The sequence below is a fragment of the Notamacropus eugenii genome, chromosome 3, assembly GCF_028372415.1.
Source record: "Notamacropus eugenii isolate mMacEug1 chromosome 3, mMacEug1.pri_v2, whole genome shotgun sequence".
Classification (NCBI taxonomy): Eukaryota; Metazoa; Chordata; class Mammalia; order Diprotodontia; family Macropodidae; genus Notamacropus; species Notamacropus eugenii.
The window spans coordinates 423,096,501-423,115,718 of NC_092874.1; the positions used below are offsets into that span (position 1 = coordinate 423,096,501).

The window sequence follows — 19,218 nt, forward strand, 5'->3', positions numbered from 1 at the left end:
AAACATCCTTTAATCCATACAAATAAGCAAAATCCTTTCTCTGTGGAGTCAGGATTCATGAAATCAGATAGGAAGAGAAAGATGATCATTATTTTCATATTTTTAATTAAGGGGAAACTTTTATATTCAAGAGGTAACCCTGTGGCATATATTTTTCTACACTTAATTTGGGGAAAGGAAGCAATGTATAAGAACCTCTTGAAATACATCATCCTTTGCTTCTTTCTTCACAGAATCATGGAATTTCAGTGCTGGAAAGCATCTTTGTCATCTATTCCAACCCATGCCTGAAAAAACAGACTTCCCTTTTAAATATACTTGGCAAGTGGTTGTCCAAACTTTGTTTGAAGACCTTCAATGGGGTGTGGGGGGAGGATGGGGTGAATTCAACTACCTCTTTAATCATGAACAAGCTATCTGTGATACTCTATCACTTCTTCAGGTTGTAAACACTCACTTGAAAAGCCCTTACCTTCCTGTACACAGGTAATATGAAAGAGACCAGAGGGAGTTGTTAGCCACTGGAATCTGAGAAAATTAATGACATAAAAGTTCTTGGAGCTCCAGAAAAAGGTGGTGGTGAAAATATAATTTAAATGTGCAAATTAGCAAAGGCAGAGAATGTGCTCATAGAAGTTTCTTGTGGATATGAGTGGCTTACAAGAAGACACAATGTTAGGTAGAAATGATAGAGCTAGAGAAATATGTTAGAAATGGGACAAGTGAGGAAAGAAGTTTATCAAAATAAGGTGAAAAGTAAGAGAAAGATGGGAAAAAACTGCATATAATTCAAAATCGGAAGTTGCTACCTTAAAAGAGGTTTGAGTTAAGAGACAAAGAAAACATCCCATTTGTATTTTATAGAATCATAAGATTTTAATATAGGAACCTCTGAGGTTATCTGGTCTCACTCATAGATAAAGCATGAACACCATCTACAAAATTCCTGACAGTCATCAAGCTTTCCTCTTGAAGCTCTTTAGTGACTGGAAACTTGCCATCTTTCAAAATCACCCATAATATTTTTTCAACAACTCAGAAAGTTCTTCCTGGAACATAGTAAGGGTTCAATAAATATTCACTTTATCAAAAAATCTGCCTCCCTTTGATTTCGAAACACTGGTTCTAGTTCTGATGTCTAGAATAGAACAGAATAAGTTTCATCCTTTTCCATATCATAACTCTAAGGGCTTCTTAACCTGGGGTCTATGAATATGTTTTTTGTTCAGACATTTTGGTAACTTTTTCCTTTGTAACCCCATGTATTTAATTTTATGCATTTAGAAATCTTGTTCTGAGAAGGGTCCATGGGTTTCACCGTATTGCCCAACGGATCTATGACAATGAAACTATAAAGAACCCCTGGTTTAGTGATTTGAAGGTGTTGACCATGAACGTGCTTTGCCCCCTACTCCCAAATGTTCACTTTTTCAGCTAAACATCCCCAGCTTCCTCAGCTGATTCTCCTACCATACGGTTTCTACTTCCCTGTCTTTTAAGATGTATCTATCACTTTAATTGGGAGGGTTAGTCAAATATATAATTCAACAAACTTTTCAAAAACCGCTCAGTGGATGCACGGTAAAAAGTTCTGCTGCTTTTATCCTTCTTCCCATGAAAACAGAAAGAAAAGTAATACTATTTAAAAAGCAATACTGAAAAAAATCTTTCCAGGAAATTTCTCTGATAAAAGTCTCATTTTGAAGATATTTAGGGAACTGACTCAAATTTATAAGAATAAGAGCCATTCCCAAATGAACAAATGGTCAAAGAATATAAATAGGCAATTATCAAAGGAAGAAATTCAAGTTATCAATAGTCGTATTAAAAATGCTTTAAAGCACTAATAATTCAAGAATGTACATTTAGACAACTCTGAGGTACCACTTGATATTCAATCAATTGACAAAATTGGAAAATGACAAATATTGGAGGAGCTCTGGGAAAACAAATACTTTAATGCACCGTTCCTGAAATTGTGAACTGGTCCAGACACTCTAAAAAGTAATTTGGAACTCTTCCCAAAAAGTTGTTGAACTATGCATAGCCTTTGACTCAGTGATACTGTTAGTATGTCTATGCCCTAGATTTATCAAAGAACTAAATGAACTGTGGTATTTGAATATGACAGAATAATCTGTGCTGTAAGGAAAAATGAAAGGGATGTTTCAGAGAAACCTGAGATTTGTATGAACTGATTCAGAATGAAAAGCAGAACAAAAATGATTTATATAACAACAATATTGAAAAGATTAAAACTCTGAAAGACTTAGAAATCCTGATCAACATAATGCCCAACCAAAATTCTAGAGGATTCATGATAAAACATCCGACCCATCTCCAGACAGAGAACTCATCAATGCAGAGTACAGACTGAGACTTGGGGTGGGGGGTGCGGGGGCAGAAAGATGGACATGAGCAATGGAAGAATTTGTCTTGCTTGACTGTTTATGCTTAAAACTAGTTTGGTTTTTCTTGCTTTCTGAGTGAGGGAGAAAATGCAGACCTGAAAATAAAGTAAAATTGATTTAAAAAAATGTTTATACACCTAACTAGCAGGTGTATATACCTAAGAAATGGGGGGTTGGGGTTCCGTTTATACTGAGTATCAGGAAGAAAAAGGAAGATTCTCACTCCCCAGGTAAATCTGAGGAGCTTGGTATATGGTCCTGTGTCACATTGTTGCTACCAGTCTCCATGGAGATGTATTCCAGCCCCATTCTAGAAGCCTAGATCATGACAGGGCTGCTTGGTAGAGACAATTGACTTCTAGGTGTGTCATGGAGGCTTTGGGGAAGGTACTCTCCTGTCCAGTGTGTTTGGATTTGTTCACCCCACCTGTCCTTGTCCTTTCCTGTTCTCACAACTTCTGCAAGCAGTGCCTGGAGCAGATTCTTCTCTGCCAGAATTGCACCCACGTGAATGGGCAGTTTTGCTGTCCAGTCTGCAGGAAAGTAAGATTAACCTTTCTCTTAAATACTTTTAACTTCAAGCTAATCTTCTCACTCATATTGAATACAGTGGGAAGCCCAAGAGAGTAAATTACTATTAGTCTTTTCATAAAGTTATTAGAAACCAAAAAAAAAAAATCACCAAATTGTTTGGACTTAAACATTTCCACTAAAGTGGAGGTATGATATTTGGAGAAAATAGTTCTGTGATTGGTGATGTTCGTTAAGTACTCAGATGTGTAGTTAACAGGCCCCCTGAGTACAATGTTTTCCTCTCACCTAAACAGAGAGTAGGTGTAAAAGATGGAGTATACTGAGTCATGCTGAGACCAATAATTTCCTTCAGCCACACCTTTGTAGAAAGATGAGAGCAGTCCTGGGCCCCTATGTCTACTAACTACTTTTTCTTTCCCTGCTTTATAAGGATTTGGAAAATAGTTTCACACTGGAATGTTGGAGATAAGGATTTAGGGCTCCAGAGGTTAGGGATAGGATGTGAAATTGTGTATGGCAATGAAGATGAACAATTTGCTGAATTTACTGGACATAAATTTTATGCTTTCAGTGGAATCTCTATTTCCCTAAATCCTGATGGAAATTTTCAAAACATTTATATTGTCACACCTATCTCCTAGAATGACCTAATACAGGGAATCTGCTGTTCTGTGCTATTAATATTCAGCCAAGAAAAACTTCAAAGCAGAGTTGTAGGAGATAACTATATTGCTTATTCATAGGCCTCCCCCCTTGTCTTTTTAGGACTACTAGTCTCCATCTCCTGGGCTCTTGCACTTAATAACTGTTTCATTCATTCAATAAATATTTAATTTTTCTTCTCTCTACCAAATGAAAAACAATTCTCCTTACACTATTTGACACTGGCATCCTAATTCCTCAAACTATCTTGCATGATGCCTGGCACATAGTGGGCCCTGTTGATTGAACTCTAGGCACCTGCACTCTATTCCACTCATGTTTCGACACAGCCATAAAACTATATCACCATTTAGATCTCAAACTCTGACCACAATCTCCTCACCAAACTCTTCCGTCTCTCTACTCTGGTAAATATCTTTGCCTTCTTTTTGACATTTTACAGAAATATCCAGCTGTCAATACAGAACTGGAGCTCAGGAAAAGAAGACACAATAGAAATGGAATGGGAAGAAAACCCTTTTCAGCAGATTAGATAAATAGGAGTAGAGAAGGACCATTTTTGACATTTACAAATTATAAAGAGTGTGGACAGGGTTAATATTGCTGTAGTCACTCATCTTACATAGTACAGCTAAGGGTCCTCAGATGATCTTAAAAAGTATGGTTCTTTTTTTAGGATAAGTAAAAAGAGGCATTACTTAACATATAGGTAGCAAACACCACATACTTTATGACATCAAAAGTGTTCAAGGAGTCTTAGAATGATAGAGCAGGAAAAGACCTTAGAAATCATCTTGTCCAACCCTCTTATTTTAAAGGACAAAGCAGAGGCCCAACTAGGGGAGGCAAGTTGACCAAAGTATGATCACATAGTGAATAGTAGGGCTGGGAATGAGATTCCACAGGTATTTTGAGCACTAGGCTGGTGGTCAATCTCTATAGTACATCACTTCCCCGGCAGCTGGTAAAATAGAGTCATCTGAGGGAAGCATGCAGCAGTGTTGTGACGTATAATTTTGGAAGAGAAGAGAGATTTTCAATTGCATTTGTTTTCTGAAATCTTTAGACCTTCTACAGGATATAGAATGCATGTATATTCGTTCTACCTTGTGTACATTGTATTTTAATTTTTTTAAGAAGAGATGTGTCAGAATAAACTCATGGTGTCTCTTGTGTTTTAGGTCATATATTTGAGAGGAAGGGGGACAAATGGATTGCAAAGGAACATTCTGGCAGAAAACATACTGGAAAAATTTAAAGATGAACTGGAGACTATCCATGCCAAGGAGCAAAACCAGCTCGCTCAAATGTGTGAAAAACATGGAGAAATTATGAATCTGGTATCATCTTATGTTTTCCTTTTACACAGCTGCCCAACTAATCAATCTTTAACCGGTAATTTTATTCATTCAAAGTGGTCTGATATATGCCAGGAATTGTAGGAGGATTGTACTTTCCCAAATAAACCAATTCTCCATTCTCTACTTTATAATTCATAAGATAATACCAGTACATCTTACCAATCCTTCAAGGCCCAGTGTGAATATCACTTCCTCCTTTAATCCTTTCCTTCATCACCATAGTCAGAAGTGACCTGTCCTTCCTCTGAAGTCCCATGGTGTTTATTGTCTGGATTATCAATATGATACTTAAAATTTCAGAATAGGACAGAATCCTAGAATCATCCAACCCACCTCCATTTCCCTGATGAGGAAACAAGTCCAGAGAGAGTAAATAATTTGCTCAAAGTTTCACAGCTAGTCATGACAGAGCTGAGACCAAAGCCAATGTTTTGACGTCTGCTCCAGCTCTTTCCCAGGCTTCCTAACTTATTAGGCAGTACCATGTATTATTGTATTGATTTCTTATACACACCCTGACTCTCACACTACAGTGGAAGCGACTCCCCTACTAGAAAGCAGAGGACAAGTTTTATTTCTTTATATCAGCATTTAGCACAAGGTCTTGACATGATAGAAAATATTTATTAAATAAATGAACATACCCAAAAAGCTTTACTATTGAAAGAAGTTGAAGAAATACTTCCAAATAATTATGAGAGCCAGGCATGGTAGCCAAAGCTTTTGATTCCTGCCACTGCACTGTTGGATCACTTAAATCTGGAGGTTCTGAGCTACAGTAGATCTAAAGCTAATTGGAGGTCCACACTAAGTCCAGCATTAATATGATGAACTCTCTGAAGCAAAGGGCCACCAGTCTGCCTAAGGAGCCCAGGTTAAAAAAAAAAATGGAACAGATAAAAGTTTTTGTAAAGCTTCTGTACTGATCAGCACTGGGATCAGTTTGTGAGTGGTTACTCTGCAGGAGACGTCTCAAAGGAAGGAAAGCAGGAGGAAAACAGGAATGGGGTAAGGCAGAAAGAAACAGAATTATCAGAACCCTCTAGTTCCCCTACAGATACATTCAAATGCAATAAAAAGTTTAACTAAGTCCTTTCAACTTCCAGAGGCAAAATTATCCAGTTTGTTGAAGATAAATGGCTCAGGGGCTCTAGTCTGCTTTGGGAAAGTAAAAAAGTTAACAGAGAGCAAACTATACTTATTAGGGAACCACCATTGCCAAATAATTTCTTTGTCTTTCTCCCAGGGTATAAATAAGGCCACAGCATGATACAACATATTATGTCAGTACTAAGATGCATGGTGAAAACAAAGTTGTATAATTGTCCAAAGAAGGAAGAGAGAAGTCTGCATAGCTGGAGTAGTTGAGGAAAGCTTCATGGAGAAGGCAGATTTAAAATGACTTTTGATGGACAAGATTTAAAAGAGATAGAGGAGCAGAGGGGGGCCATTCAAGTGGGAAGAACAGAATAAGGATAGGAGTGAGACATTGGTGGAAATGGAACGATGCCTATCTTACGGCTTGGGAAAGCATTAAGGAGATGGAATTATCATTCGGAATAGGCAATAGGTTTTGCACACTCAGGCAAGGTTTGAAAATTGTGTGTCCTACCTCCCACTGTGTTTCTGTCCACTAAAAGCTTTGAGACATCATTGTACACACATGATTTATTACAATATAAAATACTATATATACCACAGAAAGAAGGATTTTCTGGCATTAGGAGCATATGCATGTAGAAAAAGTAATTTTATAGTGTTCCTCATTGTTTACCCAGCTCCTTCACATGCTGTGAATGAGGCAGTTGCATACCTGGATTACCCCTAGCCTCAACTCTGCCCTGACTCAAAGAAGCACAAGATTCATATGAGGATGCTGTGCACATGTGGGTACTCAAAATTGTTCACTGAACTTTTATTTTTTTAAGTGGGATTGGAAAGGTAGAGTCGGGCCAGATTGTGGAAGGCCTGAAACTACAAAGAAGACTTTTAGGTTACAGCATTCAGAGCTAGAAAAGACCTTAAAGACCCTCTAGTTCAGTTCTTTTATTTTGTAGATGAGGAAATTGAGATCCATGCAAGTTAAGTGATTTGTCCAAAGTCATTCAAATAGTGAAAGGCTAGGATTTGAACCCAGGTTCTTTGCCTCCAAAACCAGGATTTTTTCCTGATCTGATAAACCACTGGAAGCTATTGTGGGATTCAGTCCAACACACATATAAACACAGTATCTAACACTGTGGTTCTAGGAGATAGGGATAGAAAGATGAAAAAGGCACAATCTCTACACCCAGGGACCTTATAGACCAAGGGTGGGAAACCTGTGGCCTTGAAGTCACATATAGCCCTCTAGTTCCTCAAGTGCTGCCCCTTGACTGAATCCAAACTTCACAGAACAAGTCTTAATAAGAGGATTTGTTCTGCAGTCAAAAGGCTGCACCCAAGGACATAGAAGGCTGTAGGTTCCCCAACTCTGTAGACTATTAATATCTTAAGCAGAGTACAGGTAGAATGAAAATGGATGGTGGCAAACACTTTCAGAAGTGCCAAAGTAGAGCGCTGAGCAAAATATGTCTTCTAAATGTCTCATTTGTCATTCTTGTAGTGAGTAACTAAATGTTCATGTTTCTGACTTAAAAACCACCACCCAAGCTGGCCACCTAAATGCATCTGCAGCCTTTTTCCTGAAAGCAGAAGCCAAGACAGTTCTATTGTAATAGCCGGGAAATCACAAAATCCTCTGCTTTTTCTCTCTTTTCCTAAGTTAACATAGTATCTGGTGCATACTAAGTTTTAATTAATCTTGTTGATTGATTGATTGACTCCCATCACACATAGTAAGTACACGGTCCTTTGGAGTGAGAACTTGGCAAGGAAAAAGAAGTCTGAAGGAATCAAGCTGTTCCTTGAGCCTGAAATTCTTTGTCAGTTAGTCTTTACATAGTTAGTTTCAGGTCATTTGTCTATATCCTGCTTTATCAGACATTAAAAAAAACAGCTTACATTTACAGAGGACTTTAATATTTATAGTAATACTGTAAAGTAGGCAGCATAGGAATGATTATCCCCATTTTACATATGTAAAAAGTGAGGTTCTGAAAGGATGACATATCTAAGGTCACTTAGCTAGGGGGAGACCAAGGATTCCAATTTGGAGTTTCCTTACTCCAAGTTTATTATGGTTTATTGATATGACAAGCCCAAATAGTCCACAGTAACATGGTAGCAGTTAATTTGTCCCAGTAAGTGGTAGGCGGGGAGATGAGAGGTTTGGGGGTAAGGCAGAAAAATAATTGACCTTACAATCACAATTTTTCTATTAAAGTATATTTTAGAAGGATATATTTTATTACTTACTATTAATATAACATTCCCATATATACAGTAATACTTAGGTACTACTTCTCACCCATCCTGAAGACAATTGTAAGATTTTTTTTCAATCTGAGTTATATAGTCAGTTCTATGTTTCAAAAAAAAAGTGTAAATTGAATGTTTAGAATTTGGAATGCATTTTCTCCCAGAAATATTTTTAAATAGTAGTTCTCAATCCATTAGCCATGGCTCCTGGAGGAAAGTAGAGTTACTGTCAAGGGTGCAGACAGTTAATCAAATGATTCAGTACAATAAACAATCAACCTAAAAAAAAGAAAAGAAAAAAATACTGGCTTTAGCCCATGGTGATAAAGATCACCATAACAGGATTCTCATTTGAGACCTTGAGGTCTGTCTGTCTCAAGCAAGCAAACATATCTCCCTTCTCTGTTCTTTTGTCAAAAATAAAACGCTTATTGATATTGTTTATTTTTCCATCACCTACATTTCTCCCAGTTATCTCTTCCCCTCCTCCTTCCCAAAGAACCATCATATATACAACAAAGAATATCTTTTTAAATAAAAGAACAAAAAGGAAAAGAAAAACAATTAGCAAAACCAATGACCACATTAAAAAATTTTGAAAGTACATGCAGTGTTACATATCTATGAACCTCTAGTCTCTGCAAATGAGTGGAGAAAATTATCTTCTCATAGTTCTTGGGGACCAGGCTAGGTTTTTTTTCTCTAATTCTGAAACCTCCACTTTCCTATTCGTTCCATTTACATCACTGTAGTTATTATGTATACTGGTTTCCTGGTTTTATTTACTTCACTCTGCATCCGTTCATTTAAGTCTATCCATGATTTGTTTTCATCGTATTCACTGGTTCTTGAGGCATTGTAACATATCAGACCTGCACAACTTGGCAATAGTCAGGGGCCAAAATTAAAATAGGCTAAACTTCTTTGGGTATCAGATAGGTTAGACTAGAGATGCATTGACAATGTTTGGCTGCTGAGGGTCAAGTGACAAAGGAGAGAGTGCACAGTGTCAACCCGACTCTGGCTGCCTGAAATCCTTTGGCGGGCAACAATATGTTGTGCAGGCCTGTAATATATGTGCCACAATTGTGTATTCATTCCTCAAGCAATAGGTATCTACTTAGTTTCCAGTTCTTTGCTACCACACACACACACAAATGCTGCTATAAATATTTGGGTTTCAGGGAAGAAAGTTCAAGGAAATTTTTTCTTATCAATGTCCTCCTTGGGGGTATATACCTAGTAATACAATCTCCCCATTTTTAGGGAAAATAGTTGTGGTTAGCCTAATGTTTCAGGGTAAGTAATTTGTTATCAAATTAATTCAATCAAATTCAAAAATTTAATAACATTAATTGTTATGTAAAGATTTCCTAAGACAAGGGCAGGGTGTGTCCATTGATTAGCAAATTGAGGCCAGATTTGTGATAACATCTTATAGGCAGATATAGGAATGGAGAAGAGGTCAGGAACCTGTTTGCTCTAGAGTGATTGTCATCCTCAGGCTCCCCCAATTACTTAGATCCTCATCTTAGAACAGAGTTCTACAATGCCCATACAGCTGGAACCCCAGCGAGAAGGAGGATGCTGAATTTTAAATGCTTTCATTTGAGGGGTTGGGGACTGAAAAATCCTTGTACACATTTTAGGGTATATTAGTCTTTAAGGTGAAGAAATTAAATTGATTCGGTATCATTTTATAATTAATTCTATTCTATAATTGATCCTATTCTGTATTACGGCCCCATTTTGTATGATTGTACAAGACACACATTTGGCTCTTTGTCTATGTGCTAAATTTAGAAGTTCAGTTCTCCTGCTAATCACTGTTTTATTCTTACCTCAAGGAAATCTGTTATTCTTAAGGGATGCAGGTGGACACTAGGGAGTCTGGTCTAGCATCTTTATACCACCAAGTTATCCTTCAAGGATGTCTGGTTTGTTATCAAAGTCTGGTCCATAATCTCTAACCTTACAGATGTATTCAAACTATGAGTATTTCTTAGTTGCAAGAGGGAAGGAGGGAGTTATTGCTAGCCCCTCATCCCCAATTTTCAGCCAATCATGTTGTCCTCATCCCCATAACATTACCAGTCATGTAACCAATTACATTCTTTTCCTTATTTCCCCAGTCCTATTCTTTATTCTATGCTTATAAAAAGGAGCCATGCCTCTTCCTCTGGGTCATTGGTTTAACTGAGGTAGCCATTTGACCCACTTTGTTAACAGGTTCATGCTCTGCTAATAAACTGATAAAGCTCAGAATTCTGCACCTCAGTTTTACCTTTGTTAAGTTCCATCGAGGAAATAACTTCCAAAGTTAGCACCCCTCAGCCCCAAAATAGTTCATGCTAGCCATTCCCCTTGTCACAACATTGGAAAGAGCCCTGTTAATTTGCCTCTTGGTCTATCTAAGACCTTAACTATAAACATTTCATAGTAAGAATAACAGGGAATAAAGGAGTGAGTCAGAGTGAAGGGAGAAAATGTTGTAAGACTAAGACTAAAAGTAGTGGCCATCGATAAGCACATCTGAAGTGCTCTATGTAATTGTTTCTGGGGTAAGGTGGCAAGATATTCTGATTTGGCTTGGGCAGTTTGGGTTTTTGATCACGGGACACATAGAGGTACTGAGAAATGTCCTGGAAAAGTACTCCTGATTCTTTTAATGTACCATAGAACTATAGCCAAACTGTGAAGTGACTAACATCACTTTGTAAATTTCTATATCTGAACCAAGCTGGTGATAAATTTGGAAACCAAAGGTTAGTGAAAATAAAAACGTAAATCTCTGTGTGCCCCTTCCCTCTCCTGGCCCCAATCCAAATTCATGGACTTCCTGAAATTTATTCATGGACAGAACCCTAGACACTCATTATTAAAGACTGGCATACAGGGGTAAGAGAAGGTTTATGGCTTAAACTCACATTCTGATAGCTGTCCTGTAGAATGGCAGCTGCAGTTATCTTAAATTTATTGTGCTCTGAACCAAGACATTTCTGTCAAGTTTTTCTGTCTTAAAAAGGGCTTTCCTTACAACATCCTGGGCCAGTAGTCAGCAAGGGATTACTATCCCCATTTCACAAATGGATATGAAGAACCTGAGACCCACAGAGGATAAGTGGATTGCCCACAGCCCTCTTACTGGTAGGTGGCAAAGCTGGGACTTAAACTTTGATCTTCTAATTCCCAAACCAGTAGTTTTTCCACCACCTCACAAGTCTGGGCAGCCCTCCATACTTCCTGTTCAGTAACTGTCATAGCAAAGGTACAAAGGAAAACCTCATCTCAGGGCCACAGTGTCTCCCATTCATTGATGGAATCTTTTAAGGGGAAATGGGCTCTGACTCAGAACGGAATCAAGGATTTGATGGTGGTTTCTTTTCTCAACCTCAGATGTGCCTGAATGATGATGAACCAATATGCGGAATCTGTAAACTCTTTGGTGACCATAAGCCTCACAGGATTGCAAAAATTTCAGAAGCATATTCAGCGAGGAAAATTAGCTTTGCTGAGGATATACAGCTGGTACTTCAGAAATCTGAAAGCACAACTCAAGCAACAGAGGTAGGGGACCATGTGACTCATTTCCTTGAGCTCACAGACATAGCCTGATCATATTTTGTTCAAGTTCAGACAAGTATTCTACTTGGGGCACCTAGGTGAGGGGAGAGTGAGGAGGGCTAAACCCAAGGAAAAAATAACATAGCACATGCTACACAAATCGTTTTTCATCAGTTTGCTCTGAAATGTGTTAATTTTTAGATTCTGCATATTTATGTACAGAACACCACGGATTCTGGAAAGGGCTACAGAAAATTGTTAGTTAACTGTCGAGTGACTTGTGCCATTTCAAATCCAAATTATCAGCCATATCTCAACTTTTATATAGGCCAATACATTGTCTTTATTGCATTCATGTATTTTTCCCTTATAAAACATATTTTAAATGTAAATCTGGAGGGAATATATTGACAACTGAAGAAAATAAAGTTATAAATCACTAGAGAAAACTAAGTTGTCATCTGGCAATAGACATTATGGGTCTAAGCTTTCATCCTTTATGCAGCAAACTAGGTCTTACTTAGATAGTAATTTGTGCCCAGTATATCTAATTTGTTCGCCATAACCTTGTGGTAGGAAAGGCAAGTACTCTCATTTGACAGATAAGGAAACTGAGACATAGGGAATTAAATCAGTCTGTCTAATATGTCACAGTCAAAATGTGGCAGAACTGGGGGGCTTTAACCCTGGTCTTTGGACTCCAAAGTCAATTGTCTACCCCTGCCCCGCAAGTGAATTCCCCTCAAGAAAAAGAATTGCTAGTTACAGTTCTGTGGGGGTCAGGATTTGAATTTCGGACTCCTGACTAAAAAATTAGGTTTCTTCCTACTTTATCCCAGTTGTTATTATTCAGTCATTCAGTAGTATTTTGACTTTGTGACTCCATGGAACACAGAATACTGGGGTCCTTGGGGGTTTTCTTGGCAAAAATACTTTTTTTTTTTGTTTGCCATTTCATTCTTTAGTGAATTAAGGCAAACAGAGTTTAAGTGATTTGCCCCTGGGTCACACAGCTAGTAAGTGTCTGAAGCAGATTTGAACTCAAGCCTTTCTGATTCTAAGCCCAGGGCTCTATCCACTGACCACCTAACACACTAGTGCCCTCTCCTAAATGACAAAATGAGCTTTTCAGTTAGACCAGAGACTTCTGGATATATTTACTTGTATTTTACAAGAATATGTGAGGATATTTTGAAACTTGGGAATAAGGCATTCTTCTTCATGTCAGACTGTCCAGTGAAGGCTGCCCTAATTCTCAAAGTTTTTGACTGTCTAATCTGTACTGAGGTTTATTACGTGAACAGACTGATTCGTTGAAGTTAATGTGCATGGTAACATTACATTATACACGCATTAGAATTGCAGCATTGCAGAGTGACGATCGGAAGGGACCTTAGGACGTAGAATGTCACTGTAAGAATGGACCCAGAACACAGAATGTAAGAGCTGGAAGGCCTTCAATTCTAAGCACAGGCCTCTGAATTTGATAGAATAAGCACTAAAGAGACACTGAAAGGTTTTGTTTAGAGGAATGATATAACTGGTTCTGTTATTGTAGAAAACGCATGGATAGCCTGGAGACTGAAGAGAATAGAGAAGGGAAAACCCCTGAAAGCCAGTGGGCTACTAACTGGTGTGTGTGTGTGTGTGTGTGTGCGTGTGCGTGTGCGTGTGTGTATGTGTCTGTGTGTGTGCTCCTCTGTCTCAGCAGCTGAAAAGCTCTCTTTATAGGCTTTACCACTCACCTGAACGTTCACCCAATACTCATAAACTTTCAACATTGAGCCAACCCAAACAATATTCTGTAGTCACATGCCCCACAGCTGTTAGGGAAGAATGATTATTTCAAATAAATGAACAAACCACATAGTATATTCCTGTACTGATTCCAGGAGCTCTTGCTCCCTTATATACCTGTTGAGTCTGCTACATTCTGGAATTTCATCTCCAGCTGCAGAGGCCGACTGTAGTTTTAACAATTTCCCTGATTAGAGATTTTTCAGATGTTATTTTACACAATCACCCTAGAAAGCTTCCCACACTTCACAACAGGAATGCAGGACTTAGAGATCTAGTCCAACCCCCTCATTTTACAGAAAAAGAAATCAAGACAGAGAAAATGTGTCTTTTCTAAGGTCATCAATAGGAGAGCTATGATTCATACCTGTGTGCTTTGACTTTAAATCCAGTGATCCAACTGCCACGCTGTGCTGTCCTGGTTCCATTACCCCAGTTTTCTCCATTTTATAAATGAGGATACCAGACACAGAGAGATGGTGACCTTTACTGAACCAACATTTGTTAAGGGCCTACTCTAGGCTGACAGAAGAGAAGGACAAAAGCAAAAGAGGCCCTGACCTCAAGGAACTTTTTTTCTGCTGCAGGGAGATAGCACTTACATAGACAAGTAAAGGTAATGTAAGGTAATTCCAGTGAAAGAGTACCAACACCTTCAGTTTAGAAGGTGGCACTTGGGCTGAACCTTGAATGAAGATAAAAACTGTAAAAGGCCAAGATGAGGTGGGGATGCAGTGGAGATATGGGAGAGTCTGGCTCTAAGGTTCCATGGAAATTACCTTTGATTCCTCATTCTTCCTCACCCCACATAACTAATCAGTGGCTAAATTTTATCCTTTTTATTTCCATGCCATGTCTCAAATATAACCCCTTATCTTCATTCAAGTCCTTTTCTGTCACTTAAGAATATTGCAATGGAGCCATTTTCTTTTGTATTATGTTTTGTTTTATGGTTTCTCCCATTCATTGTAATTCTTCTATTCAATATGACTAAGGTGGAAATATATTTAATAGGAATGTATATGTAGAACCTATATAAGATTGCACGCCATCTTGGGGAGGGGATGGGGAGGGAGGGAAAAAAATCTAAGATATATGGAAGTGATTGTAGAACACTGAAAACAAATAAAATAATTTTTAAGAAAGACCTTTTAAAGACCTTTGAAAGAATAAAAAGGTTATTGCAATGGTCTCTTAATTGCCCCCCCAAAATGTCTTTCCACTTAAGAGATTTTTCTTAATCATGCCACTCTCCTACTTAAAAAACACCAGTGGCTCCCTATTTCCTCTAGAATAAAATATAAATTAATAACACCTTGTATTTGTCTTTTACTGCCTTTCAAACTTAGATCCAACCTTTCTTGTTTCATTATGCATTACTTCCCTTCCTGCACTCTAAGCTCCAGCCAAACTAGCCTCCCTGTTCCTCCCACTTGGCTCTCCATCGCCCTCTCCACCCACGCCTTTCCACTGGCCATTCTCCTTGCCTAAAGTACACACCCTGCTCACTTCCGGCTAGAATACCTAGCTTCCTTCCAAGTTCAGCTCAAGTGACAACCCTTATGAGATCGTTCCTGATCTCTCCAGCTGCTAAAGTTCCCCCTGTCCCAAAATGACGCAGTAGTCATTTTGTAGATGGACTTTTTCTGACAAAATATACATTTCTTGAAAGTAGAGACTACCATTTTTATTTTCATATCCCATAGCACCTAACACAGTAGCCAGCATATAGAAAGGCTTGCATTATTGACTGATTAAACAGCTAGCTCTAAGTGTCACAACCGAGGCTGAACTCGGGTCTTTAGATTTTAAATCCAGCATTCTTTCCATATTGTGCTGTCTCTGACACTTGCTATATGTGTGGCCATTTTATTTTGCTAGGTCTCATTTTTCCTATCTATAAAATGAAGACATCAGTAGATGTTCTGAGGTTCCTTTCTAATCTGGGTCCTGTAATTACAAAGGTGCTTCTTATGAACAGCTGCATAAATTCCAGGTCCAGACCCATGGTTCAGTTCAGAGTATATGAGAGTGCTATGTTAAGGGAAACCCTTGCTGAGTGTTCTGAAAACAATGAGGGGATAATGCTTGGCTGTTATTTATCCAGAATGTATATTAAGTAGTTACTTTTCAAGTATATGAACATTTATTAAATGTCTGTGCTATGCAAAGCAATGTACTAGGTATCGGAGACAGGATACAAAGATAAGATGAAGAAGTCCCTGCTTGGCCTTGAAAAGTTTATATTCTACTGGAGAAATACAACATGTACATAGACAAATTAAAAAATAATAATTTCAGTAAGAAAAGAGTACCAGCAAGTGAAGTGGATGAGGGAAGGCTTTGGGTAGGAGGGAGCACCTGAGCTGAGCTTTGAAGGATGCCAGGGATTCTAAAAGGCAGAGGTAGGAGAGGGAGAGCATTCCTGGCACCAGGGTTTGACACTCTGTCCAAAGACAGAGAAAGAAGGTCAAGTCTTGCTAGAAGAAAGACCATATGAAGAGGAATAATAGGAAATAAATTTGGAAATGTAGGTGGAAACCAGGTTGTAGGGGGTTTAAAAACCAGGCTGAGAAGCCTGGAAATAGGAAACTGTCATTTTGTGAGGGATCCAACGTTGAAGAAAACCTGGACCCTGTTATTATGGAGCTGACAGAAGACAAATAATCATCTTAAAAGAGAAAATGTGGAAGTACAAGGAGGCACTAAGTGCTGTGAGAGTGCAGGGAGGGAAGGGTTCCAGTTGGAGGGGGTTGGAAGTGAAGGCTTCTTTATGGAGGAGACACCATTTGAGCTTGGCCTTATAGCCAGGTGAGGGTAAGTGAGGAGGAAGAAATTCCATTTGCCAGGTAACAGTGTCAGCAAAGGTATGAAAATGGGAATGTGAAGGTTGTGGTCAAGGTCAAGCCAGACCCAAATCTACTCTGAATTGCCCCCAAATTGAAATAGGAACAATATTTCTCAGTCCCCATTCTTCCACACTCTCCCCCAACCACCCACACATAATAAAGGGATCATAGGATTTAAAGCTAGAACCAAACTTAGAAATCATAGTTCATATTCATATAAAGCTTTAATGTTTGGAAAACAGTTTACATACATCTGGTTTGGTCTTCACAACAACCTTGTAAAGCTAGTGCTACAATTATCCAAATTTTACAGGTGAGGAAACTGTGACTGAGAGAGGTTATTTGCCCTGGGTCGCAAAGTCTGAAATGAGATTCAAAGCCAAGTCTTCTTCCTGTGTTTCCTATAGTACTTTATCTAACATCCCAAAATCAAACTCAAAGGTTCTTAACCTAGGGTCTGTGAACTTGTTTTTAAAAAAAGACAACTGTATTTCAATATATTTGATTTCCTTTGTAATCCTATGTAATTTATTCCATGCATTTTAAAAACATTATTCTGAGAAGGGGTCCATAGGTTTCATGAAACTTTCAAAGGAGTCCATGACACAAAAAAGTTAAGATCTCCTCCCTTCTAGTTTAACTTTCATTTTACAAATAAATAAACTAAGGGCACAGAAAAATGAAGTGACTTTACCAAGAACACACAAGAACAGAGTTTTGAGATTAGAATTCAGATCCTCCACCTCCCCAGGTTTAGACTAACAGTTCTCAAGGATCCCTTATAGGACTAATATTCTACATGTCCATAACTCAGTCCCTGCACTTTTCACTCCTCAAATGCTTGCTGACTAGGGCAGACAGATGTGGGAGTGACTCACTAAAAAAGTGTGTATGGCATTTTAACAGGAAACAGAAAAACTGATCAGCGAGCTCATCACCAGCACAGCAGACACTCGAGCTATGATCGACACTATTGGAAGCAGCCTATTAAATGGTATCAAATTTAGGATCGCCAACCTGAAAAAGAAATTAGACATTGAACATTCTACCAAGTTAGAGAAATTACAGCTTGTTGCCAGGGAACTTCAAGCCCCCAGACAGCTTTACCAGCAGATGAAAACTCTCTTAGAACAACATCTGAATGCAGTGCAATTCCTTCACGAAGATAAAAAGCTCAGGACAGAAATGGAAAGACTTATGGAAGGCAACTCTCTCCCAAAGGTGCCAGTAAAAGATAACATTTCCATCAGGCACTATTTTCAAGAGCTCATCAAAGGCATGAACATTACTGATTTTGGACTCTCTAAAACGGACCAGGTGTTGGTGAATGCTGCTGAACTGTGTGAGGCCTGGAGGTCAGGGTGTCCAACACAGAGCACTTTGTCAGGAGATATTCCAGATGAGATTTTCTGCAAGACTGTGTTGGGTTTATTTCGGAAACCGAATGAAAAGGAGCCCAGCCTTCCCCGAAACCCATCTTGTTCTGCCTGTAGTCCATCTGCTACAATTAGCCCCATGCAAGAAAGTGATGCTGGGTCAAAAGAGTCAACAGTATAAGGCAATATTTAGGGCATGAAGATGAATGCTGCTTCTATCACTGCACATGCAGTCAGAAAGACACAACTACATTACAAAATAAAAGGACTCTTCAAGTTGTGGTTTTTTCTTCTCTTTGAACCAAGGCAATATAACTGATGGGAATTTTTTTTTAATGTAAACGTCATGTAGAGATATCTCTTCATGCTTTACTCGTGGACTAATTATGTCCCAGGTCAGCATGTGAGTGCTTTCAATTTGGAAAGATCTAAGGGCTGAGCTCTTGGCTAATGAGAGGAGAAATTTAACCATAAAAAAGCACAGTGAAGGGTACAGGGGTGAATATCTCTGATGACTCGTCATGGAATATCAGTTCTTGGGTCTGACCTAAGGACAGTTTTCATTGGTTAGAAATTCTATTAACACATTTCATTCCGCAGGAATGAAAGCCTTGGAGGGACCCCTGCTCATGCTTTCTTCCCTTTTGTTTCCCCCTTTCCAAAGAATGAAGTAACTGCTGAGGAAAGACTAGGAATCCTGCTGTAGTTCTGTAGAATGGGAGGAAGTTCTACTTCCTTCATTCTTGTCTAGAGAATAAGCCTTAATTAGCAGGCCAAAGGGCATACAGGCCAAAGGGCACGAGCTTCTCAATTCCTCTACTGGTTTTACTATTTATGACCTTTTCTGACCTTAGGAAGTCACTTTTTTCCTCTGGAGCTCACAAAACACCAGAACTCCAAGTTCTTTATATCTCTAAATTCTATTCTATTTTTTTTTTAAAGGCACTATAAGAGGATTGGTTTATAAAGGAAAAAATGATGGTCCACATTTCTATAATGGTTTCAAGTTTACAAAGTACTTTCCTCCAAAAAGCCTGAGGAACTATTAGGTAGCTCTCTCTCTTAGAGGAGGAAATAGAAGTTTAGAAAAGGTGAAGGGACTTGCCTCCCATTACACATATAATTAAGAGTTAAGATAGTAAGAAGCAAAGCCAAGACTGGAATTGGGACCTTCTGACTCCAATCTAGTACCTTTTCCACTGGATCCTCTTACTAGTGTGTTCATCATTGGGCTGGGGGTTGGAGAGTATAGTAATGTAAAACGTAATCCCTGCCATCCAAGAACTTATAATCAACTTGGAGG

The 19,218-nt window shown here is 38.6% G+C and overlaps 1 protein-coding gene across 1 annotated transcript; it reads left to right on the forward strand.

Moving 5' to 3' along the window:
* Nucleotides 1–2,707: 2,707 nt before the first annotated feature.
* On the forward strand, nt 2,708–18,191 carry LOC140497361 (E3 ubiquitin-protein ligase TRIM63-like). The gene is made up of 4 exons (XM_072598239.1): nt 2,708–2,954; nt 4,790–4,948; nt 11,726–11,896; nt 17,446–18,191. The coding sequence occupies exons 1-4, from the start codon at nt 2,781–2,783 to the stop codon at nt 18,094–18,096; spliced, it is 1,155 nt and encodes a 384-aa protein (XP_072454340.1). The 5' UTR covers nt 2,708–2,780; the 3' UTR covers nt 18,097–18,191.
* Nucleotides 18,192–19,218: the final 1,027 nt, after the last annotated feature.

Coding starts and splice junctions, on each gene's coding strand:
- LOC140497361 (XM_072598239.1), top strand. CDS start 2,781: ATGGAGGCTTTGGGGAAGGTACTCTCCTGTCCAGTGTGTTTGGATTTG. Junction 2,955..4,789: donor GCTGTCCAGTCTGCAGGAAA/GTAAGATTAACC, acceptor CTTGTGTTTTAG/GTCATATATTTGAGAGGAAG. Junction 4,949..11,725: donor ATGGAGAAATTATGAATCTG/GTATCATCTTAT, acceptor TCTCAACCTCAG/ATGTGCCTGAATGATGATGA.